This window comes from Petromyzon marinus, chromosome 4 (assembly GCF_048934315.1).
Source record: "Petromyzon marinus isolate PM22_M1 ecotype Great Lakes invasive population chromosome 4, UKy_Petmar_22M1.pri1.0, whole genome shotgun sequence".
Classification (NCBI taxonomy): domain Eukaryota; kingdom Metazoa; phylum Chordata; class Hyperoartia; order Petromyzontiformes; family Petromyzontidae; genus Petromyzon; species Petromyzon marinus.
Genome location: NC_133670.1, coordinates 21,193,970 through 21,219,070, shown reverse-complemented (window position 1 = coordinate 21,219,070; position 25,101 = coordinate 21,193,970). Strand labels below are relative to the sequence as shown.

At 43.1% G+C, this 25,101-nt stretch overlaps 1 protein-coding gene across 2 annotated transcripts in view; it reads left to right on the top strand.

Annotated features, from left to right (window-relative positions):
• LOC116938471 (DNA-binding protein SATB2-like) overlaps positions 1–25,101 on the top strand; it is a 65,489-nt gene that overhangs the window by 27,283 nt on the left and 13,105 nt on the right. For both annotated transcript variants that reach the window (XM_032945589.2, XM_032945603.2), the window contains exons 6-10: positions 2,736–2,838; positions 5,195–5,790; positions 6,301–6,513; positions 8,774–8,932; positions 23,362–23,637. In XM_032945589.2, coding sequence (XP_032801480.2) covers positions 2,736–2,838; positions 5,195–5,790; positions 6,301–6,513; positions 8,774–8,932; positions 23,362–23,637 — 1,347 coding nt within the window. The remainder of the gene's footprint in view (positions 1–2,735; positions 2,839–5,194; positions 5,791–6,300; positions 6,514–8,773; positions 8,933–23,361; positions 23,638–25,101) is intronic.

The window sequence follows — 25,101 nt, the reverse complement described above, 5'->3', positions numbered from 1 at the left end:
ATGCATTAAGAGTCATGTAAATGATGGCTACAATTCTGTTTATTATCAGCTACGTTTATTATTTGATCAATCTGGCTATATATTTAAACAAAAGAAATCAACGCAGTTTCTTGATTGACATTTCGCAGTATATGTATGTTATCGCGTTATTTAAAACAGAAACACATCCAATAAAGTCCATTAAAAAATAAATTGAATTTGATTTGAGTGCTCATGATCACATTTCACAATTATCCTTAATATTATTCATTTATGAATAAAATATTGGACCGTAATTTCTTCAGGCTTTTAAAAAGCAAGCGCTGAAACCTATTCCCAAGAAAGAAAATTGGTTTTTAATAATTCCATAAACAAGTTGACTTTAATTTGGACCTCCGTAAAATGTACAACACGTAAAAGCATTAACATTTAACGTATAAGTACATTTGCCGGTGCGAGTTTAGAATGATTTTGTGCGCACTGTCTCATTGTGCAGCCTGCGCATGGCCGTGTGCCATGGGGGCGCATAGCCGTCTCGCTGTCTCGAGTCAGGGCGACCTCAGATCATCGCGTGCTACAAAACCGCCGATAATTATTAGTCAATAGCACGTGATAAAGATTCACGTGCACTCTGCACACGACAGAGAAAACGATTTTGCTTAGTGCCAGGTAAACGTGGAATGTCGTTTTTGAGTGCATTTCACTGCCTTGTGTTACTTGTGCCTGCGTTTCTGTACGGTAATCGGTTACCTGCAGCTGTGAATCAGAGGGTCATGTGCCTGTGCATCACGTGAACGCACCTGTGGCTCATGTGAAAGTTATAATACTCAATCCGGCCTTTTCTTTCGTGGAAATGTGCAAGGTGTTTTATTTTGTTGTGTGATACAAATAATGGCATTGGGTGAAGGATTACAAAAGATTCAAGCTGTCAATACGCATCTAAAGTGTGATTAATCACTCAGTGTGTTATGAGCATCCATTCACATTTCCAAATATCATTGTCATCAGCAGTAAATGCGTGAGACTATTCTGAATTGCTTCTATACAATGCTTATTACTATAATCGTTAAGTCAAATATAATATTATATTCTTGGTTCTTTCGGTAAAGTCACGTAGAAGGGAAACAATAAAATAATAAAAAATATAAAACAATAAAATTCTCACGACGTTTCGACTGCAACACAAGCAATCATCAACACAAGCAATCATCACACCTGATGATGATTGCTTGTGTTGCAGTCGAAACGTCGTGAGAATTTTATTGTTTTATATTTTTTTATTATTTTATTGTTTCTCTTTCGTGACTTTACCGAAAGAACCAAGAATATGAATCCCTGCAAGTCACGAAAGCTTTAAATAAAATATATAATATTTTCTTTTCTATCTTCGCCAACTAAGCCAGAGTGTTTTTTTGCTCTGTGTTCTAATATGTTTAATATTGGTCTGGGAGTGCTGCCTGGTTAAACACACTTTTGTGTTGGGAGAGAAGAACTAAACACTTACGTTCCTGGATGACGACCATGGAGTGTGGAGCCGTTGAGCATGCATGTGTTGCGACCGCACTGCAGCTTGGAGGCCAGGATATGAAGTGGGGAGAAATTCCTTGCACCAAGGACCCATGCCATCGCACGTTACGCCACTGGCTAGTGTCAGATTATGGTGCACTGGGTACATTATAGTGTTTAGCGCTAGAAAGTGGGACAATTGGTCCCCAATTGTTTAAATGCCAGGGTGTGACAGGGAAGTTGGGAACAAACCGGCGTTGTGTCACACCCAAAGCGGACTATCAAAAATAATTGCTGTTCACCGCTTTATTAAACCGCATGCAATGAGTGCTTACGGATGTTTTCCTTACATTTCAAACTTTTAATGACATATAAAAAACGTGATATTGTATATTTGTATGTTTAGTTTTTTAGACATATTTTAAAATTATGTTTAATCATATCGATGTATATAATGGCACAAATGATTTAAATTGCCTTATAATTAAAGCAAAACGTTTACGTGTACAATACAGCACATGGACATATTTACTTTAATAATAATTTTCATAAGCAAGGGTGGAGTGGTAATTCATTGGTTCACGTACCCCACTTAGAAGCCTGCTGCCTGAGTTCAATTCCATGCCACAGCTAACAACAGCAGAGAGTGTATATCTGAGCCAGTCCTGGGCACCCTTCACCAACCCACAATGGCCAATGTGGTGAAGTATGGTCAAACAATTCATATGACCAACGTAGCATGGGGAGGCCTTCATCCAGAAGTGGATTTACAAAACGTTCATATTTTTTGTTTTGTTGCGGTTGCACCCGAGTCAAGAGCCGCATGGCTCACAGGGTTATACCGAATAAATGATATGAAACTGAAACATAACTTGTGATTTTTTTTAATTTGCCAAAAATTACAAGGCAATATTTCAGGTTTTCTGGAAAAAATACACACACTAATGAGGATGACATTTCAGTATGGGAATTTGACGCATCGCAGATAGATATGACCATTGTTAAAATGTTTTATATGCTGCTCTGAGACACATGCTCTGCAGAGGAGTTGCAACTGCTTAAGTTGCAGCCTTTCGTAATTGTGTACTAATGCAATAAAGTCCTGCGTGCTTGGATGATAAACTAATTGAGAAACAGCCCCAGTTGTGCCGGTGTTGACAAACTGGTGCTTATGGAATTGGCAGTCAGCAGGTGGGGAGATCAATTTATGTTTGTGCTTGTGTAAAATTACCACCATAATCTTCCCACAGAGTATGATCTCCTCCATCGTGAACAGCACTTACTACGCCAACGTCTCTATGGCAAAGTGCCACGAGTTTGGACGATGGTACAAGCACTACAAGAAGTACAGAGGTATGTTCTATTAGACCTTGGTGCTTGTGAGAATGTGTATAATGCACTTGGGGTAGTGTTGCGGTTTAGCGTGCTGTGCTACGAAACCAACGACACGAGTTCGATTCCTGCTCACAGCCAGCACCAGTGACGATTATCCCTGGGCCTGCCCTGGTCGACTCGGCCTCAAATGAGTACCTTGTGCGATGTGCAAACATTGCCACTGAGGCGGGGTGCTGGCCACCCAGTCCCTCGTGTGCCTTGTCGGCCTTCATAGGTGCTCGCTAACAGCACTGGCCCCTACAGCCTGTTAAGGCTACATGGGGGATCTTTGTATGCACTTGGAGTGGAACAAGGGTTGCCATCCATGATGTTCAAAAATAATAGGGTTTATCATGGCAAGAAGGCTATGCGTATTGTCTTGAGGGGTGTATCATTATGTAACTGACAAAAAGTGAGCTGTAATGTTCTGGTAAACAATGCAGACTTCCTAGGATAGCCACCTCAAAAAGAGAAAAACCCTGGCTTAAGTAAGGAGAGGTGGCAACCCGAGGTAGGAAGATTCTATATCCCCCCCCCCCACCCACCCACATTTTCCCACCACACCGCTGATTCAGCAAAGTGTTGTGCTCCTGGATCAGGATTTCATAAAATAATAACTTCTAATATATAATTTTTACATGCCGGTGAAGTTGCTTTAGGGATGAAGGGAACCCATGACATACAACATGAACATATATTTTTTATTCTGCATACAGATTTCCCTCGCTTTATGTGGTAGATGCATTCTGAAAAAGGGTGCACAAAGCGAACGAGCATGAGACAGCTGTCTGACGAGTAGTGCCTAAAGTACACGCACAATGTTGTCCCACGTCCGACTGCATAGCCGCATATGAGTGACTTGGAACCGCATAGAGAGAATTTTGGGCAAAAGTAAGTTAAACCACATGTACGCGAAATCACACAAACTGAACCTGTACATCGCCAGGATTTTGCTAACAGTCATGTTTATTTGTGATTGACACTAGTCAACGATTTTAATGTTTCGTCAGTATCCCATGATAATCTTTTGGCTTTCCTGACAATGCTTAATGTCAAAGTAAAAAAAAATGAAAAGGTCGTTATGAACATTATGCAACAAACATTTGAATCAGTTGGTTCACTTATAATCGTGAGATTCGTGGTTTGAGATTGATGTGTTATAGTCTTTGAACTTGATAAACTAACTGCTTTCTTATCAAACACATTGTATCCTCAGCCAATCAATGTTTCTGTCATATCATCTCCTATCGGGGGTTATTCTGGCTCCAACAATATCACATTAATCAGTTTACGTTTTGGGGGAGTGGAAAATAGTTTGTAGACGCACACTGTACGAACTTCTCGACGCACAGAATTACCACAAAGCTATGAGTGCATATCCAGGTGGTTGAGTGGCCTAGGCGTATCAATCTGCCCATTAAAGGCACTGGATACATTCCTTCTTTGACTTTCTTGTAAAAGTTTGCCTCAAAAAAAACATTGCCAGTTAAAATTTCAGGCACACATCTCCCAGTCTGAACCATTTTAAATGAAGCCTCGTCCCCATATCATTCAACTCAGAAAAAACATCTGACTTGCCTCTTTGAAATGTAAGGTCTTTTGCATTCCAGTGTCATTGGGAAAAAAAACGATCGAAATTACTGGCAATGTTCACATTGCCCACTAGGAGGGGAAATGGTGTCTGTTGTACTAATGCGACGTGCAATTCTGGATCATCCGGGGATCTGTAAAGCATCGGAACGAGACCGCAGAATGTGACTTAGGCTCCACGTACAAATTACTCTACATGTTAAAGCAAAATTGTAAATATATTTCCAGGTTCAAGTTACGTTTATGAGTGTCATACCATGAAAATGAGAAAAAACGCGGTATCACTTCAATCTCAATGTGCTTGCGATACAAAACACATTGTAATGATTACGGATAATCGATCATGGTAAACCAAATTCATGTTATTCACATAACACTGCCAATTGGGACATATAATACAAATACTGTGCTAATGCTTCGAACCATCAAATTACCACATTTAAGAGAGCTATCAGTTTAAATGTATGTCAGTCGGGGAAAGTTATGGTAAAAATCACAAAATGTTGTAGTGCATGCCCAGGTGTGGTCAATCTTTCAACACCTGCTTTTCACTTACAAGCTAACATATTTTTTGCGGTATTTCATATCACTTTCGACCAATGTAATATTCGCGAATTATAACTCGATCCACGGATTTGCGATCGAGCGAAGTTCGAATGTTTAATTAAAAACTTTGCGACCGTGCGTCAACTCAGTGCGAACTGCACGTGTCGGTAACAACACATGTTTGTTGCGACGCTTTTAGCCAGAGCAGATGGACAAGACACGATGTCATTGGCAAGGCTGTCGGGAAGGACAAATGCCAGCCCCAGCCCCAATCATCATCATCACTTGTCGGGCGGCAAGGACCCGGCCTCACCGCGGCAGCTCTCGCCCACGCAGCTCTCGCCGGGCCAGACACCGCACCTCGCGCAGACCTCCCCGGGTCCTCCCCAAGGCCTCCTCCCTCCGCCGTCTTCCCAGCTGCGCAGCCCGCTGTCTCCGCTGCAGCCGCTGGTTGGACCTGGCATGATGCCCCCGCAATTGGTGAGCCAGCAGATAGCCATGGCTCAGTTCCTAAACCAGCAGCTGGCGGTCAGCAGGCTCCTCGCCCACCAGCAGCAGCATCACCACCAGCAGTTCCTCAACCACCCGCCGCCACCGCCGGGCTCGCAGGGAGTGCCTCCGCCCGGCGCGTCCATGGGCTCCGCCGTGAGGGCCTTCAGCAAGGGCTGCTCCAGCGAGATGCCCAACTCGTCGTCGGACGTCGGCCTTGACATCTACCAGCGGGTGCGCGAGGAGCTCAAGCGTGCCAGCGTCTCGCAGGCCGTGTTTGCCCGTGTCGCGTTCAACCGCACGCAGGTGAGTGGCGTTGTGGTGAACGGGGTCCCCCACATGGCGTTTGCAGACAAAGAAAAAAAAACACAGCCAGTGAGTCGCAGTGAGATCAGTTTGCCTGAAGCTGCGGCGCAACCATTGCCAACCAACGGTTTGCGTAGCCTGTTGAGTGTGCAGGCGGTGCAACTTCACCAGGGCCCATGGGCCGGAGTGACTCAGATGCCGAGATAGAAAGAGGGGGACAAATTGGACAAGACACCCCCACCCCGTATATAATTCCTTGCACCAGGGCCCATGCCAACCACGCTACACCTGCTTGACCACCAGGCAGTGCAAAAAGGGGTAACATTGGATTTGCTTTAGACGTCACTTTGTTCATTCCTGGGCTAGCTTCTGGAAGTGTGTATCAAAAGAAGTAGATCATAAGTCGAAATATCAAACCGGAAGACTCTTAAATGATGGAAAAAAAAAACACATTTGGATCGCTTCATCTCTTCAGAAATCTCAACATCCGTATGCCTGCATCTGTCTCAGGGTCTGCTCTCTGAGATACTCCGGAAGGAGGAGGATCCAAAGCTGGCGTCCCAGTCTCTGCTGGTGAACCTTCGTGCCATGCAGAACTTCCTCAACCTGCCCGAGGTGGAGAGGGACCGCCTGTACCAGGAGGAGCGCGAGAGGAACATGAACCCAGCCGGGGTGATGGCGGCCAGCAGCATAATGCAACCTGGCAGGAACTTCTCACCACAGGTAGCGCTTCTGCTCCCACTCCTGTGAGCCCCGTAACCCACAGTTCATTGCTGTGCTAAAATTTCCATAGGGCATGGGGTCCCCTGAGGCTTACTTTCACTCAAGTCAAAGTATGTCCCCTTATCCAAACAAGCATGTGGCTGTGCTCACCTCCCAAGCAGGTGATGGAAATTCCACATTCCCATATTAGAGATCAGTCTCTTCATACAACAACCACCGTTGACTTTCTGCAAAGTGGCACAATTTTTGTTATGCTGGGCAGTGTGGACCCCTGACCAGGATTTAAACTTATGACCTTGCAAGTGGGAGTGTTCTGCCACAGTGGCACCTTTTCCAACCCGTATGATGCCGACCATTTATCTTCAACTGTGCTTTCCTCTCAAGAAGAAACTCCTTTATGCCTAGATGAAGCCCAAAGTACACAATGCTGCAAAGTATAAGGTCATTTTATTGCAAGGGTTTAGTGATCAGATGAATTCGTTGACATTTATTTTGGCAACCGCCGAAAGAGGCTTCTGCTGAAACTGAAATTCAACAGAGACAACTCGGTCCAGGACCCAGGAAAGGATGAGCTCAGGCCTGAAAAAGTCACCAGATGCCAGATAAACATTTGTCATGAAGAAATGAAGCAATTTCTGCACGTCGGCAATCTACACCGTAAAGTTTCACGTCACCCGTTTGCAATGGGCCTGCCAAAGATCCTTGTCGACAAAGGGTCATAATCCATTCCAAATTTGGTCAGGTATTGGGGATAAAAGATAATCACAGGCTGAGGAAGAGTCCTCGGTTCTTCTGGTGCAGGTGCGGTGGATGCTTCATTGGTATGCTGTGCAGGGCCGACTTGTCAGCGACAAACATACTGCAAGCAACAGCTGTCGCCTGCAAAGAAGCCTTAAAGAACAAATGTCCAAAGCTGCACGAATGTCTGTCCGCCTTAGCCGGAACAGTTCTGCACGAGGGGTACGTGCACGCACACACTCCTTGGGTACCCTGTCCGTTTTCTGAACGCAGACGATCGTTCGAGATGGTGTGGAACAGAGGTTGTTAAACCTTCGTTAGGTTGAAGACCCCTTAGGCGTTGGAATCTTCCCTTGAATTTGCAGAAAATCCCTGAAGTCCTCGTCATAGCAAATGGCGTTCACTTATCGTTTACGGGGACATTGCAGCCTGCGTCTACGACTATGCTACTGTTTGAGCCAGACGAGCAGGGGATAGGAAGGGCTTGCTAAACGTGCAGATCTGTATTTGCGCATCCATGACTCTCCAGCACCTTGCAGACCACCTGCAGACCCCTTTGGATGTTTTCAGAGCCTTGCCTGTGGGGGTTGGAGTGGTGGCACAGTGGTGAGGGCACTCCACTAGGAGCGTGAACGGCGAGTGATAGCTGAACTTGTCCTGGAGCCCCCCACCCCCCCCCCCCTTTTTTACCAACTCGTACTGACAAACGTGGTAAAGTATGATTACAAACCCCAATGATGTGATGATGGTGTGCGAAGGCCTTCATCCAGCAGTGGACTGACAAACGGCTGTAAATTACTATCATTATAATAACTTTTTGAGAATCCCTTCTGGAGAGCATCTTATTGATTGATGTAGGTTCTCACATATATTTAGCAATGTATTGCATGCTGTTTCCTCTCCACAGTATGTTTTTTTTTTCCACTGAACATTTATTGGAAAGCTAACACAGGTGTTGATAATCCATCTTGTTACAGTTACAGACCATTAAGAAAACAAATGGAGTATTACAGGAGAAGAATGGGGGCTGACACAAGAAAATTCCAGCCAACCAATTCCAATGTTTAAAATAGCCATAATTTCACTGACTGTTTTTGTTCATTAAATGTATAGATAATTATACATATATTGATACATTCTATTCAACCTGCATTGCCCCAAATACAGGCGAGGCAGTCGAATGGCATTGTCTCATTGGAATTCCTTTATTCGGTGTTGTAATGATAATAACCCTAAAACTTCATGTCTGATGAAAATAATAAACATTCTAAGATTTATGTTTCTTCATCAAGGAAAAGAACCAGTCGAAAAATGATGGTAAAAGAATGAATGGCAACACTATAACTGACAATATTGCCATCTTGAAGCACTGAGAAATCCTACACAAATCTCTCCCTCACTTGTTTTAAAAGTTGTGTGTGCTTTTGAATGGATCCCAATTGTGATGTGTGCGTGTCACGGTTCTTGCAAAGGTTAATGTAAACTCTACGTGTACCGTCATGATGTGTGTGTGTGTGCGCAGACGAAGCCGTTTGCCATGCCCTTAGAGCACTGCGTAAAGGTCGAAGATGGTGTGGGCCAGGGCATCACGGCCATCATCTACGATGAAATCCAGCAGGAGATGAAGCGCGCCAAGGTATCGCAGGCCCTCTTTGCAAAGGTGGCAGCAATGAAGAGCCAGGTGAGGGGCTTTTGAGAATTCCATAATGGAGACACAAAGTTGATTATCACGAGTAATGGGGAACCGGTGCAAATTTTTGTACGAAATAAAAATAAGCTACGGAATTGTTGTGTATGTATGCATGCTTACATGTCAACTATAATACAACGTTTTGTTGTTTCGCAATATGAAATAGGATATTAAAATATATATTAAATATAAGAAAAGCACTCTGTAGGTTTTGTACCGCGTGTTGTTTGGCGCGAGGAACTTGAATTAGTTTCCCATGAAGCTGCAGCACACTCAGAGAATCTTTTGATATCAGGCGACTGGTGCAGGTAGCTAAGCAGGAATGGTCATCTATGCAGAAATTCACCCACAGTAAATCCATTCTAACCTCCATTATCCTGCTATGTGCTATTAACCTGAAATTTTAAATTGACTAAGACAAGGGAGATGAATTAATTAAATTACCTGACTGTTCCTACATATGAAAGAGTTGACCTGGATTGGCAATTGCAGTCAACACGACAGGTTTTATTCCTTTAAATCACAGACGTGAAATGTGACTCATGTAGCAGCAGCAGCAGCAAAATTACATGGGTGATCCTGGGAATGTAGGTTGCTTGGTTAGTGTCGTCATTAGTTTAGCAGTTCATTCACTAATTTCAGCGTTTTTAATGCGCATGTAGAGATATGTGGGTGAATATTTCCCAGGAGCACAGTAGCAAATGATTTGATGTCTATGTTTTATGCCTGTTAACATATCCACGAGAAATAGATTAATCAATTAACATATGCTCAATTATTACCAAATGCGTAAAGTAATAAAGTTGGTTGAATGATGAAATAAATGTATCTTGAAATATAAAAAGCCAATATTATTTTAAGTCGTGGGCCAAACTTTACTCTTCCAAAATAAGGGATGAGTTGGTAAAACATCATTTTTCATAGGTTGAAGCTATTAATCCAAAATCTTAACCAAAGTCCTTCCTTTTAAAATTGTGTATTTTGAATGTATTTCTATTTTGTTTCTTCCTGTTTCATAATTGTAAGGCCATTGCGAGGTTAACATCTCTGGACATTATGTAAAAAATATAGAATAACTTCTGGTGCTGTGATTTTATATATATTGTTTATCTCACTCTCATAGAATTCACTCAATTGTTAATACAAGTACTGAGGTGTATCTGCTTTGCAGTCATCTAACATAAAAATGTCAGGCTTTCAAGCTGAAGTGGATATATTATTTGTAGATACAAGCTTCTGCAACATAAAAAAAAAATTACTGGGCTCTTGACCCATACTTAGTCTGCTTCTGGGCATGTACAATCTCTGGCGAGCTTCTTTATATTCACACACGATTTGCAGTGGAGTCAAATGTTGGTGCCGTCACTTGTTCTCAGCTTGCTACTAGCATAGCGTGCCTGGCATGGGCTCTGATGCTAGGAATGTAATGCCCCCCCCCTTCGCTCTGCGATATCCCCTTCTCTTTGTAACCTGGCACCTTGGCCCATTCGGCACGTAGTGCCGTAGTGCAGCTACACTGCCTGCATATTTGACAGCTGCACCACTGTGCCATTGTCGAGATGAGCATGCGGTACTGTGGGCGTTTTGTGAAACACGCTTGTCGCGGGGGAGATTCACAGTGGCGACAGCAAGACTTCTTCACACCACGTCGGGACAATATTGTATGTCAATGCCTTGAAATAGGCATTGTACAACTGTCGGTTTGAGACTATATTTCCAACATATTTACGTCAGTGATGTGGCCCCTAGCATAAAGATTTTTTTCATGGTTTGTTCCTTCTGATGCACTTGATAATTGCATGTTCGTAATTATAAAGCTTGTCTAATAGTCTTTCAAAGGTATTATTAACTTTCGAGACCCACTTTTTATCAGCCTATCTCATTCCTGGGCATTAACGTTTCACCATACCCGTCTTTATGTTGGCACGTATGCTCGCTGGTTTTTCTTTATATCACAGGAGATAAACTCTTATTGAACACGACACATACATGTTGTATCGCTAAACCATAAAAAAAAACATCAGCAGTGATGCGTGTAGCGTCACTGTATTGTAACTTGAATGCGACTTTAAAAAGCGGTGTTTATCCAATTTTGTGCTTTAATGCACCTGAATAAGCGGCGTCGTTTTAAAATTAATTGTAGAAACAAATTTAATAGTAATACCACAATCATAGGAAACATGCTAATTATGGTATATTACATTTATCTAAAAGGTGAGCTGTAATACGCATTTTCAGGTTACATTGGACAACTTTCATGTTGCAATTTTGCACTATTTTACTGTTTTTCTGTCAGACAGATGAGATAACACGTAGGTGTTTATTTTTTTGCGCCTATCATTATTAATTTGAGCTCTATAATTTTGGACAATAAATGCGTGCCATGTAAAGTGATCAATGTGACATTTTGCATTACTTTTTTTTAAGGTGAAAAAGGTGCGAATAAGCATGGGGAGGTTAAGGAGACACGTACTTGGAAGTGCACTGAGAGGCAGGAAGAGCAACTCATGGAACAGGGAACAAACGCAAATCCGATACGTCACATTGACGATTGGGGAACGTGAGCGGGCTGGGGCAGGACGCGTTTCGCTCGGAGAGACGTTGGCCGATGAACATGGCTGGTGACAGAATGGCAGCCAAAGGAGAGAAACGTGCCGCTAGGGTGACCGGCGTCGAGATGGAGCAATGAGATCAGCTCATGCTCAGGAGCGAGATGGACCGTGGCGTCGCACGACGCCGAGGGATGCCAACGGCATCGGCAGTGGATAGGAAATGGCCGATGGCGACGATCGATTTTGTTTTGCTGTAACTGAAGTAGCATGCTTATGAAGTATCCCCTCAATACAACAGTTGCTAAAACGCCACCATGTATCGCTCTGTGTTGGCGAGTTGTGGTGGCAGAGGTGAAACTTGGCACACCTTCAGTGTGTTGGCTTAGTTAAGCACGGTGTCTGTTGGAGTGGTTCATGCTTGTGTGTGTGTTTATATATATCGCATTCGCATGAACCATGTGGACATCGCAGTTTCAATTGTCATTTGACAATTAACATAGCACTATGGTATGTGCAGGAATGGCGTAGCCTCACGTAATGATGCATCGGGAAGGTGGTTATTATGACAGACTGATATACAATGAATTGTAATGTGAAAAATAGCAACAACAACAACAACAACCTCAGCATTGATATTCACACGCTTCTCAACTTGTTCGCATTTCTGAACATTTCTTCCACCACACGCAGCCGCGGTAGAATGCCTGCAAACCAGACGGGACTTATTTCTGTATTTGAAGTTATTGCGTTTTGGCTTTCCATGAAGCAGTTGTCGAGGGCTTCTCGCACGTACGGTTCGTATTTAACCAACACCGAAATCAAGAAGCAATACGCGTGCACTTGTAGACGTATACGTTGCGTCGATGGTAATGCCACTGCTTTGCATCGTTCGTGTGTGGCGCGGCACCGATTGTAGGCTGCGATTTCGCTGAAGGCTCACGTGCATTTGCCTCTAATTTCTAGAGGCGCACTTAGAACAGAACGGCATTCCATGCATGGCAGGAAGAGCGGCGTTTAAGTGCAGCGAGTTTCTGCACCTACTCCCCTCCCCCCGTCCGCGGCAGCTCGACGCCTTAGTGAGGTGGGCCGTACAAAGGAGCATTACTACTAATCGTCTCAGTCATCCCAATCTCCCGGCAATCCTGGGATTAATGAGGCAGCAATTAGCACGAGTCAATATCACCTTCGTTATTAGATGGGAGAAATAAATATTCTATTAAAGGCGTCCCCAGGGGAGCCCAGTTCACTGTGTCACTGCGACGCTGTAATTAACTTTAATTTACACGCACGGGCAACGAAGGTCAGTGCTCTCGCCACAAATTACTCGCCGATTCTGTTAGAGCGCGGGACAGGCACGGAAAATGACAACATTCAATATCCCATTATCATGCACGGTCTGCAGGACCGTGCAGCTCAGTTTGCAGTATGGCAGATTTCTTGCCCGGTAATTGAATTTTTATTTTCATGTTCATGTGCTGATGCTTTCTGTGTTTTATTTTATGCGATCGGACTTGCGCATAGTTTTTTTTTCTTTCCCCACCGTACTTATTCTTATCCGTAACTATGTGAGTTTGTATAGCTCCTAAACATTAGTTGACTGATTGCATGTAAGCATGATCTTGTAGAGCGTGGTTTTCAATGGAAGAAGCTAAACCTATTTAAGGAGTTTGTAAATAGATGAACTTTGCAAACATAAGAATGCTTATTATGGATGGTGTTTGAAACAAGCGACACATACAACACGGTTATGATCTACAAAAGCGTTTGTGTAACAGCATTTAACACACAGGTAAAAATCGCTGCAACGTCATTTTGTGTTGTGTGCCGATAAATATGGATAATTGGAATATTGTGGTAATTAATTTACACTTTAATTGGCACATATGAAGGACTTTGGTGTTGTCCTTTCTGGAGAAATGGCATGAAAAAGTTGCAGTTTCTTAATTCCTTGTGCAGGCAAGAGTCATGCTTTTTATTATTGTGGAATCATTCTGCGAGAGTCGGTAATGGGGAATTAACATATTCCAATTAAAACTGCAGTTCAGAAGCTAAGAAAGGAAGAACAAGTACATACATTTATACTTTAATGGCAGAGGTACACAGTGAGGAAGTATAACATGTGTGGTGGGGTCAAAGACGAGCGTTAATTCTGGAAGTTATATAGTAAGTGGGCTCATTTGCTCCTGAAACATTGCTTTGCACTTTTTTCAAATCTCCAACTTACTCAGCTGGTGAGTTACTTATTTACGTAAACATGTCTACTTGAGGAAAATAAAGTTCAATATATCCATGTAGTGGGGAGCGGCAGCGTAGCCAGTGACTTTTATCTGTACCGGTTCTGGGCCTCCCCTTGGTCGACTCAGCCCCAAATGAGTAGCTGGTTGCGGTGTGTACAATCTCTCCCGACTGGAGAGACAAAGGTGGCCGGGCGTGATGCTGACCACCCACACCCTCGTGTGCTCGCGAACAGCACTTGCCCCAATAGTCTGTGACAGGGTATACGGGGGATCGTTGCCTTTGTCTGCACATATAGCGGTACACTAATTCGTTCACTTGCATCATTTGCGATTGGGTAATTCCATCTTCCAGTTAAAAATAGTAATGTAATATCCTCTTTAAGGTGTATTGTATCATCTGTAATGACATATAAATGGCACGGTTGGTAATATTAAGGCCCTCGTGGAGTATTGTAACCGATACAGGCAGTGAGCCATCCCGTTTGTGCAGAAAGCAGTGCCACACAGCTGCGTATGGCGTAGCTCAGGAAAATTAGGCTGGCGTCCTTTCGCAAATTATCCATACAGTGCGCATTACACCACAGAGTGTCACTGATAGATTCCGGTCCCTGCAGCACGAATAACACACAGCACGTGAGTCACATCAAAACAAAAAATGCCAATATATTTGTGGATGCTCGGAGCGAGTGGCCTCGCACACGTTGTTCTCCTGCAGCTCAACGACAACAGTTGACTGGAGGAGCCGAGGAAGTGAGGCTTTGCTGCAGGATGTGGCCAGCTATAATGAAGCCCAAGCAGCTGTCCAAACCTGTGCCGGGAGAGGTGGGGTGATGCAGGAATGAGGGCTGATGAGGGGAATCCGGATGACGTTGTCGCTGCGGTGTTGGATGGGAGGGGGAGGAGAGGTTGGTAAGGGGGGGGGGGGGAATAGCGCGGATAAAAAATTGCAGTGAGGTGAGAAAGGTGTGGCGACGGTTCTGGGCGAGAGGTGCAGGAAGGGGTGGGTGGGGTCGCGTTGGGGAAGACACACGTGGGGTCACTCGTGAGGTCACTCGTGATGCAACTGACAGCGGTGACAGGCAAAACGCAGGTCGTGTGCCTGGCGACCACAAGCAGAGTTCTCCCTCCCGAGCTTGCGAACGCTTCTTCTCGGCTGCCTCTTCATTTCTGGGAGGGATCCGGGGACATCTCTGCCTTAGTCCAAGTATGGTCTTGTATAGGAATCTTAACAGCGGGTGACTAACATGGACATCGGTTTGTTTGTTTATTCTATCAAACTTTATTCAAGATATTTACATTTTCCTTCATATACACTTTTTTTTCCTTGAAAAAAAGTGTGTAATTCATATCGTCAGCCATGATCAATCCACTGCTGGATGAAGGCCTCTCCAAGCCGTCGCAACTTTTTATAACATCAGAAACACATTCTTTGACCTTACGACATTTCATTGCTTTAATCAAACTACTTGTCTTTAAAATAAAATGTCGAAATTGCCATTGTGTGCGCGCAAGCAGGCATTTCATCCGTCAGTGTGCCATACGCGTTAGTGCCTGTACAGCCGTGTGCGTGAAATTCTGTTTCCTCACACACGCAGAGTTGTTCATTTAATTATCCAGGAAAGCCTCAACTATTTTTTCGGGAGGGTCCTTGGGCGCTACGGTAGCGAGATGTGAACTGCCTCGCCTGGTATACAGGAGGCTGTGGGTTCGATCCCGACCCTGATGCCTGTATATTTGGAGTTTGCACGTTCTCCCCATGGTCGGATTAATTTTTCCCCGGGTCCTCCGGTTTTTTCATACAGACGTAAAATCAACATGCGTTTGGAGCATTCGGCTGCTATAAATTTCCACGTGATGAGCCATTTCGTTGAGAGATCATTTGTGGCCAGGTCACTTCTGAAAAAGAGCTATAAGATAACAAGAAATATTGTGTTTGGCTCAAGTGGGCGAGTTGTCACACAGCCATCGCATGGCCAGGCTCCACTCTGTTTTTCTGGATGGGTGACGACCTGATGAACCCTGGTGGTCACTCAACCAAACACCAATTAGCACCTACTAGCCTCCCACTCTTGTGAGCTTCTGAGATACGACAAGATTGGATACATATTCTTGGTTCTTTCGGTAAAGTCACGTAGAAGGGAAACAATAAAATAATAAAAATATAAGAAATATGTTTTTTATTATTAAAACATATTTTTATTATTTTATTGTTTCCCTTCTACGTGACTTTACCAAAAGAACCAAGAATATGAATCCCTGCAGTCACGAAAGCTTTAAATCAAAATTTAAGATTGGATACATTTCAGGTGAACTGGAAATGAACAAGTTCATTACTTTATAAATAGATTACTCCCTGCCTGCTTGTACTGACGATATACATCAACACGTGGGTAGCTGTGGAGAGTATAATAGTGTAAATGTGAATTGTAACTTGAATGAGTGTTGAAAAGAAGGTAATGCTTTGTGATTACACGTGGTAATATTGCATTTACTACTATTTTTGTTGAACCATTCGTAATCAAAATCAATTAAATGTAGAAAAAGTATCGGTAGAGTGCTGTTTTTTTTTACAACTGCCTTAAAACTGATTACTCGGACTATAAATTGCGTATTAGAGCGGTGTGTGCACGCGCGGGTGAGTGCGTATGTTTTAAATATCAAGTGATCGCCCTGTAAAGCTACACATCGTCCTCACTCCCCTTGTTGGTGTTTGACCAAAGCATATGGCGCCCACCACCATCAGCAGTCGCCTTTTCTTTTCATCACAATCCTTCGGAGGACGGTTTTTATGGTTTTGCCATTTTAATTTCAGTGCATTACCTAATACCGCAATAAAAATACATGAATGCTTTTCACAATAAAATACGACTGCAAAAAGCAATGTGCTAATTTAATTAAATAATAAAAAAGAGTTATGCTGAGCTAGTGAAGTAGACTTTTACCATAATTGAGCGAATATTTTTACTTAATCAATATAATCAAAAGTGATTGCACACTTTGCTCTGCACAGCTCTAAAATAAATGCATACGTATATACATTATTTATACAGTAATTTGGGATGCTGTTTGTGTTGTGTACACACACTGGGTCACCAAGTGTGTGATATATAATGGTTTATCAAAGGACAGGTCTGTTACTGATCAGTCAGTCTCCAGTCAGGCTCCCCGAATCTGTCTTGTGATTGTAAATGAGCGGTAATTGGTGTAGATTGCACAAAACCTGAGTCTTCCTATTCAAGACAGTAACATCGTAGCGCTTTGCAACAAAACGGATTTCATTAACTTTTTGGTAGGCCATATCCAGGCACTCAACACAAGGGGCGTGGTGGCACGGTAGTTCGCTCAGTGCCCTATGACCCCGGCGACCTGGTTAGATTCCCGGCCACGGCTAACATCAGTCACGAGTTTATATCTGAACAGGTCCTGGGCTCCCCCTTCACCAGCTCACACCAATCAGCGCGGTTGCAGTATGGTCAAATCGACCTCCCACAACTGACACTGGATTGAGGAAGGATTGTGAAGTATTCCAATGTGTATTTATTTACACGAGAAAAAAAACATTAATTAATAGACAAGTTTTCAACACAACGTTTACATGTAAATGTTCGAGATGTAAGCTGCAACGATTATATGAATTGGGTCAGAGCGTGGACGAGAGGCATCGTTTGTATATTTATGTTCAATGCCAGTAACATGCTCCTTGCGGTATAGTGGTTATTCGAAACGGCAAGTAATATTGCATATGTTCTCCGATTGTATTTCAAATGAAAGTTGGTACATATTCCGACTGATAAAAACGGCAAATAAGATTTTTATCATGTTAGCAATGGAGAAAAAATAGCCGCTGGCTTTAATAAACCATTTAGCGCAGTTGACATTACTGTAATTTGCGTTTTGTAGCCATGTGGTTGATGTGGGTGGAACGTAATAATACATTTTTACCCTGTAATATAATTGTTGTAGCCATTAGCTTGATTTGGCAATCTCTCTAAGACCCAGTAAGTAGAGGTATAGAAGCATTAAATCACAGAATGAAGCAAAGGACACGGTAGGAGTGAATTTAGTTGAAAGGACGTGAAGATTCGAAAGAAAAGTATTTTATAAAATGTGCAATGTGTGTGAAATTATGCACAATAAAACAAGAAACTGGAAATTAGTGAGACAGAATTTAAACTTAACAAGTTAGTCTGTGTCTACTCAGGTCCTTGGCAAACTGCTGAGGTTTTTATAACATATGCAGACTCCACTTTTGCAACACACATAGTACCATTATGACAGTCATCATTATTAGTGCTTCGACAATACATCCATTATATGTAAGCATTATAATAAAATATATACAACTGGCTATTCATGCTTTTGAAAGTGACTTCATTTAAATTTGTGTGTAAAACTAAGAAAATCACCATCCGCTTGTTATATTAACTTTGCGGCGGATGTTGCCTTCTTTCGAATAAACGTAGGAATCATTGGACGGTGTCTTTAGGAAACACTCGGCCTTGTGGGAGAAGTAGTTTACCGTGGAACATTCGACGGGGTTAATTGACTGGCAGACAGTGTTCTCATTTAGGGCACGGAGCCCAGGGCAGGCTCACGCCGTGACCGGCAAGGCCGATGGACGATTAAAACTCCAACGTTTAATAACCGTATTTATTGCACGCCATCAATTTTCACAACCGCCAGCGATGATCGCGTACATCTCAGAGCTATGCAGTCAGCAATGTCCCACACGCTTCTTTTTGCGGCGGTGTCTGTTACAGAGCGATATTTGGTTACGAGTATCTGTAGGAAGAGCACGTACTGTGCCTATGTCGCATGGCAAATTTCCGTCAAAACTTACAAATGACGAGATAACGTTACGTTGATTCATCATCGTTAAGACGGCTCAACAAAACTCCATTGTTACTTTACTGCTCTTGGTGAGAAGCAAACGATCAGAGTTTAGGCACCTTAAATAAATATACTTCAATAATTGTTTTTTGGTTTGCACCATCGTGATGCCAAATTGATGACAGTTCATCATACATAACACGAAATAATCATTAGCGTAATTGTGGAGAATATAAGTTAACAAAATAGATGAGCAGATAATTTCTCCTCCCTACGTCTGTCTCTCCACATGAACTAATAAAATAGCTTTGTCATAGCAATGTAGAAAATAAAACGAACACTCTACTCCTTAGACAATTGAAGATTGATTCGAATTTTATTTTCCTGTATAGTTTCAGCTCAACTGCCCTTTATTTAAACATTTTTTGATATTTAGATGAAGGTTGGCTATCATTTCAGTGTTTGGTGTGGTTTCCATAAATTATACTGCAAAGCCGAAATGTATATATAACAACGCCCATGTTTACAGCATGTGAACCTATTGATACAATATTACAGTGATAATGTTTTCTGTGTTATAACCGTGCTATGAGAACCACAAGTTTACACGTGTTCTTATTCTATTAGATGGTAAATTTAGGCTTAGACAGACAAAAATAAACCTTTTACTTACTCACCCAGCATAGCTCACTCAACATTGAGGCTGACAGACCACCCAGAAAGGTGTTATGAAGTCCACTGTGTGGTAGACAGACAGTGGCATAGCTATCGAGTGTGCAAACTGTGCAACTGCACCATAGCCCACAGGACCAGAAGTTAGAAGGGTCAAGGTTTCAAGGACGCCACGGTCGCGAGATGTTAATTACCTCGCCTGGTTTATAGGAGGTTGTGGGTTCAATCCCGGCCCTGACACCTCTATATTTAGAGCTTGCATCTTTTCTCCAGGCCCTCCGATTTGTCCATACACATTTCTAAACATGCGTTGAAAGTATTTGGCTGCGATGAATGTAGACATCAAAAGCAACTTTGTTCAGCTATCATTTGTGGCCAGGTCACGTGTGAAAAAGGGCTACATAGCTCAGTGGGCCTTACCTATTAAAATTTTAAAAAGTAAAATTTTTGTATATATATTTTTCGTGGCTACAAAGAGGGTGGAAATTGGACATGGGTGGCGGGGGGGGGCATTTCCGAAGACCAGGGCCCATGGTGACTACACCATGCCACTAGTGGAAGGAACACATGTGATAGATAAAAGTATTTTAGCATTCCCAGGGTTTGATAAAACCAGGTGATATCACCCTTGCTGAAAGAGCATCAACGTCGGGCCAGGTCAGAGCTTATTCTGAGTCATCCGATTTTGACAAAACAGGCCTCACTTTGTCAGTTCCACCCACTAACTCTGCTCATCAAAGCTTAATAATAATTCCAATCACTTAAAAAAGAATATAAAATTCTCTGTACCATCATTATCGTCGTTTTGAATGTGAAGATTGTTCCATGCATCTCCATAAAGCTATTTTCAAGAGAGGTCTCATGCCCTTTGTACTGGGATGTTTATAGTAATTACTAATTATAGTAATTTTGCCATATAAATTTGGCTACAACACTGGCAGACAATGGCCTACTGATATGAATATCATCAAAAACCCTTTTATGTCTGAGAGTTATTAGATTGAATGTCCTCCCCAGAGGACTAGTATGATTTTTTTGATAACAGTCTTTGCACATATTATTTTGGGGCTGACACCAGTGGCTCAGTTGGTGAACCTCAGATGCAGAAGTTTTAAAATTATATTTCTCATAAGCATGTCGTGATTCGTCCACCCATATTTGTTTCAATTATTAGTTTGTATTCAGGGTAACGGTTCCATTCGACAATTATACTCTTCTATAAAGTGGTGAATATAGTGGCCTCTAGTGGTAGTAGGGGTAAAGTGAACTTATTACATACAACATACACTGTGCAAATCGAAAAACCCAGATTCTTGCACTCATGATATGACGCACGTATCATGAGCTCGAGCCGGTATTGACCAATCGATGCATCATTACATCCATAATGTATAGGACACATGGAGTAGTCACTCCAGGAACTGTAGCGTTCATCATGAGAACGATGATTTTTTTTTACAATCTCCCATTATCTACTGTTAAGTAATTTTAAATAAAGTCTCCTAACAAATTACATTTTACAGCTCTTTGTTGATCAATCTTCTGAATGAAGACTTTAAATTGGTGAAGAGGACAGAGAGGGGCAGAACCGGTTCAGAGTACACTCGCCACTTATGCTCGCTATGGCCGGAAATCAAACTCAGGTCAGCGGGTTGATCGTGCTTTGCACAGATCACTGCTCCCACCCACACCGTTATATTAATTATGCATGAACAAGATTAATAAAGTCCTACAAACCACATTTTAGGCACTTGGAATAGGCGAGTCCACTTTAGATATTTTAACTACCTCTTACAACACAACAAAGTATCCTTCAAAATGACTAAATGGGCACAGATGTGCACTTTTTTACATGAATTTATGACAGATTATAGTGCAGCTAGCTCGGTTTACAATACTTGTTTTATAGTTACTCAGATCTTCTAATAAAAAAAAACACTTAAGTTATGGGGGACTATAGGTCACCTCGTTATAAAAATTATGGCTGTCAACAGGGTTGTAGCAAGAGCACATCACAGCCCTTTATAATCAAGTGAACTGTATGACAGGATTTCATTAGGGTTCTTTATTCTGTATTTAAGCAGGCATAGTCCAATATAGGTATTTTTTGTTTGTTTGTAAGACTTATCCGTGTAAACATATATATATATATTTAGTCGGTGTTTTTTCTGTAAGTTGTGGATATTGGCTACAGCACCAACGCAGTTTGGCTTACCTCTACAAATGTCATCGTTACCATCATCACATCTTGTGTATCTGGTGCTCTGGCTGTGTGAAAGGAGCATGTAAAAGCATTCGCTAAATAAAATCAATCATATCATCTTCCATTTATCCACAGCTGGATGAGGCCCTCCCTGTACGAAAGCCATTCCTCATGGTCCTGTGATCCTAAAATCCATCTCCCATGCATGAGCTAATCTCCGGTTACTAGCCTTGTCCATTGGTCATTATCTCTTTGAACAGATGTCTTGTACAAGCTCACTTGTATTACTCGTCAACAGTGCCTATGCATTGTGTTAGTTTCCGAATAAACACAAATGTAACAAAAACGCCTAAGTAATGTTTTTGTACTTAGCAAAACCTGTTTTTGCACCTGCATATTTGAATACAGTTATTGCACTGCGTGTTAAAAGAATCAAATGAAACGTCGTCAGCAGCAGTGACCATTTTTGATTCTATTTGTACCTTCATGGCTTTACAATGCGGTAATTTGAGGTGCGCGTATTTGTACCGCGGAACCCGATATGTCATCTGACCGGTTGGGAAGACACTAAATCAAGCATCTCGGTGGGAGGTGGTGGAGTGGTCTGACGCATATTTGTCATGAGATAAATAATAATCTGATTAAAGCCCGTGTATTGTATTTGTGGCACCATATTGCAAGACATAAGTAATGCGCCATTTGCAGGTGCATGTTCAGCAACTATGTTAAAGAGTTGTATATTACAAAAAAGTATAATACTCGATCATATTCACATCTTTGAACAAAATTACTGTTATTATAAAAATAAACTTTAGATGAGTAATTATACTGTACAGTATATAGATATTATGCAGAGACCAAGTAAGATATTAGTTATGGACCAGTTAATATTCAGTGTCCTACATGTCTGGTTTATTTGCATTGTGAGGTCAACCATGGGAGATAATTGTTCAAGTACCCCACATGTATTTATCGATAATTTATAGGGTAAGGATTTGAGGTTAGTTTGGTGCTATTCTGGTGAGTTTTTGGTGATAGATTGGTTAATTTGTAAACCATTCAACTGTCACCTTTCGCACTGGCTGAAGTGCATTTTTCCAACACGGCATACAGTATTTGCCACAAACAGGTTTTGTAAAGGAACTCTTCTTCTGTTTGTGATCTATTTACCGATTGCAAATCCACACAGACAGCCTTTGGCTTCACCCGTGCGCTGCGTGTCAATTTGGCAGCAGTCGATGTTATGTCGCCCGGCTGTAGGAATGGGAATTTCAGGACACTGCGTCGCCTCGGTGAATGTCAGGCGTGCAGTGGGGGTTACCACCTGTCCTGGTTTTCGTAAAATTGTCCTATTGTTGTGGTAGCTTAGATAATATTTTAATTCGCTTGTAAGCACTAACGTGTTTTGCTTGGAGTTGTGTGTTTTTTTTTTTATTCCAACGTGGTTCTTGTCGCAAATTAAAATTTGATGTCATTTTGTGGCTTTGGGGCCTCTTGCTTCATGCTGTTGTATGTATGTACATGCTGAACTTCTTTTGCACCGTACGTAGCCAACCGTGCTGATCGGAGGTGCGGGAAAACGCTGTTGAGCGTTTTGCCATGCCGTTTGCATCGCTTACGCTGGATAAAAGTAAACTGTTATCATTAGCTCTCCTGCAAAATCTACGTTAAAAACGCACCCTGTTTTTGTCAATTGCGTAACAATCCGGCACTCGGAGCAATTGATATTTACTCTCAAAATTGCAAGCTATTCTTCTCCTTCTTCTTCCCATGATACATGCCAGTAATTTTAGTTTTGTTTTTGTTGTTGCACCTCAACCTTGCAACTTGCAACCACCCTCGTCCCCCCAAGAGGTGCCCTCTTAATGCTTGTGCACGTCTTGGCCCACCACCACCACCACCACCACCCACCCACCCTCTCACCAGGGCTGGCTGTGCGAACTGCTGCGCTGGAAGGAGACGCCCTCGCCCGAGAACCGCACCCTGTGGGAGAACCTGGCCACCATCCGCCGCTTCCTGAGCCTGCCCCAGAACGAGCGCGATGCCATCTACGAGGAAGAGGCCGGAGCGCACCACCACCCGCCCACGCTGCTACAGCAGCAGCAGCAGCCACCGCCGGCAGCGGCATCGCACGCCGCTCACTTGACGCACGCCACCATCGGCACGCAGCCCTGCCTGCTGCCTCACCCCGACGTGCTGCCGGTGATTTACCTGTTGCCCCCCCCCCCCACCACCACCACCAGCCTCCACCCCCTCACCAGCCCCCCCCCCCCCAGCCCCCCCTCCACCAGCCCAGCCTCCCCCCCTACCTAACCTCCCCACCTGTCCCCCCCCTCTCACCAGCACCCCCGCTGCCCAAGCCTCCACCCCACACTCCACCTTCCCCCCTCTGTGTGTGTATGTGTGTGTTTGTGTCTTTGTGTGTGTGTCTGTGTGTGTTTGTGTCTTTGTGTGTGTGTCTGTGTGTGTTTGTGTGTGTCTGTGTGTTTGTGTCTTTGTGTGTGTGTCTGTGTGTGTTTGTGTCTTTGTGTGTGTGTCTGTGTGTGTTTGTGTGTGTCTGTATGTGTCTGTGTGTCTGTGTGTGTTTGTGTGTGTCTGTGTGTCTGTGTGTGTTTGTGTGTGTCTGTGTGTGTCTGTGTGTTTGTGTGTGTGTCTGTGTGTGTGTGTCTGTGTGTGTGTGCCTGTGTGTGTTTGTGTCTTTGTGTGTGTGGCTGTGTGTGTCTGTGTGTGTATGTGTGTGTGTGTCTGTGTGTGTGTGTCTGTGTGTGTCTGTGTGTGTCTGTGTGTCTGTGTGTGTTTGTGTCTGTGTCTGTGTGTGTGTGTCTGTGTGTCTGTGTGTGTCTGTGTGTGTCTGTGTGTGTATGTGTGTGTCTGTGTGTGTGTTTGTGTGTGTCTGTGTGTGTGTGTGTCTGTGTGTGTGTGTGTGTCTGTGTGTGTTTGTGTCTGTGTGTGTTTGTGTCTTTGTGTGTGTGTCTGTGTGTGTCTGTGTGTTTGTGTGTGTCTGTGTGTGTCTGTGTGTGTATGTGTGTGTCTGTGTGTGTGTTTGTGTGTGTCTGTGTGTGTGTGTGTCTGTGTGTGTGTGTGTGTCTGTGTGTGTTTGTGTCTGTGTGTGTTTGTGTCTTTGTGTGTGTGTCTGTGTGTGTCTGTGTGTTTGTGTGTGTCTGTGTGTGTCTGTGTGTGTCTGTGTGTTTGTGTGTTTGTGTCTTTGTGTGTGTCTGTCTGTGTGTCTGTGTGTGTCTGTGTGTGTGTTTGTGTGTGTGTGTCTGTGTGTGTGTGTGTCTGTGTGTGTGTGTCTGTGTGTGTGTGTGTCTGTGTGTGTCTGTGTGTGTCTGTCTGTGTGTGTCTGTGACTTCATTCTTATTCTCTCAGACTTCATTCATAATCCCCACTAAAGACTTCATTCTTATTCGATTACTTTATTCGTATTCTTCATAATTCCATGTGTACTATCACGACGACTTTATTCTTAATCTCTGCCTTCATTCCTCTAGCCTTGCGACGTCATTCTTATTGTCTACAACTTCATTCTTCTGCCCTTGTTGGTGACTTAGTTCTTGCTCTCTGTCATTTGCTCAAGCATCCCCCTCTCCCCCTTCCTTGGGAGCTTCACCCAGAGCCAGTGTGTTTATTCCTCGAGCTGTGCTTTCACCCCATCGGGTTTTTGTC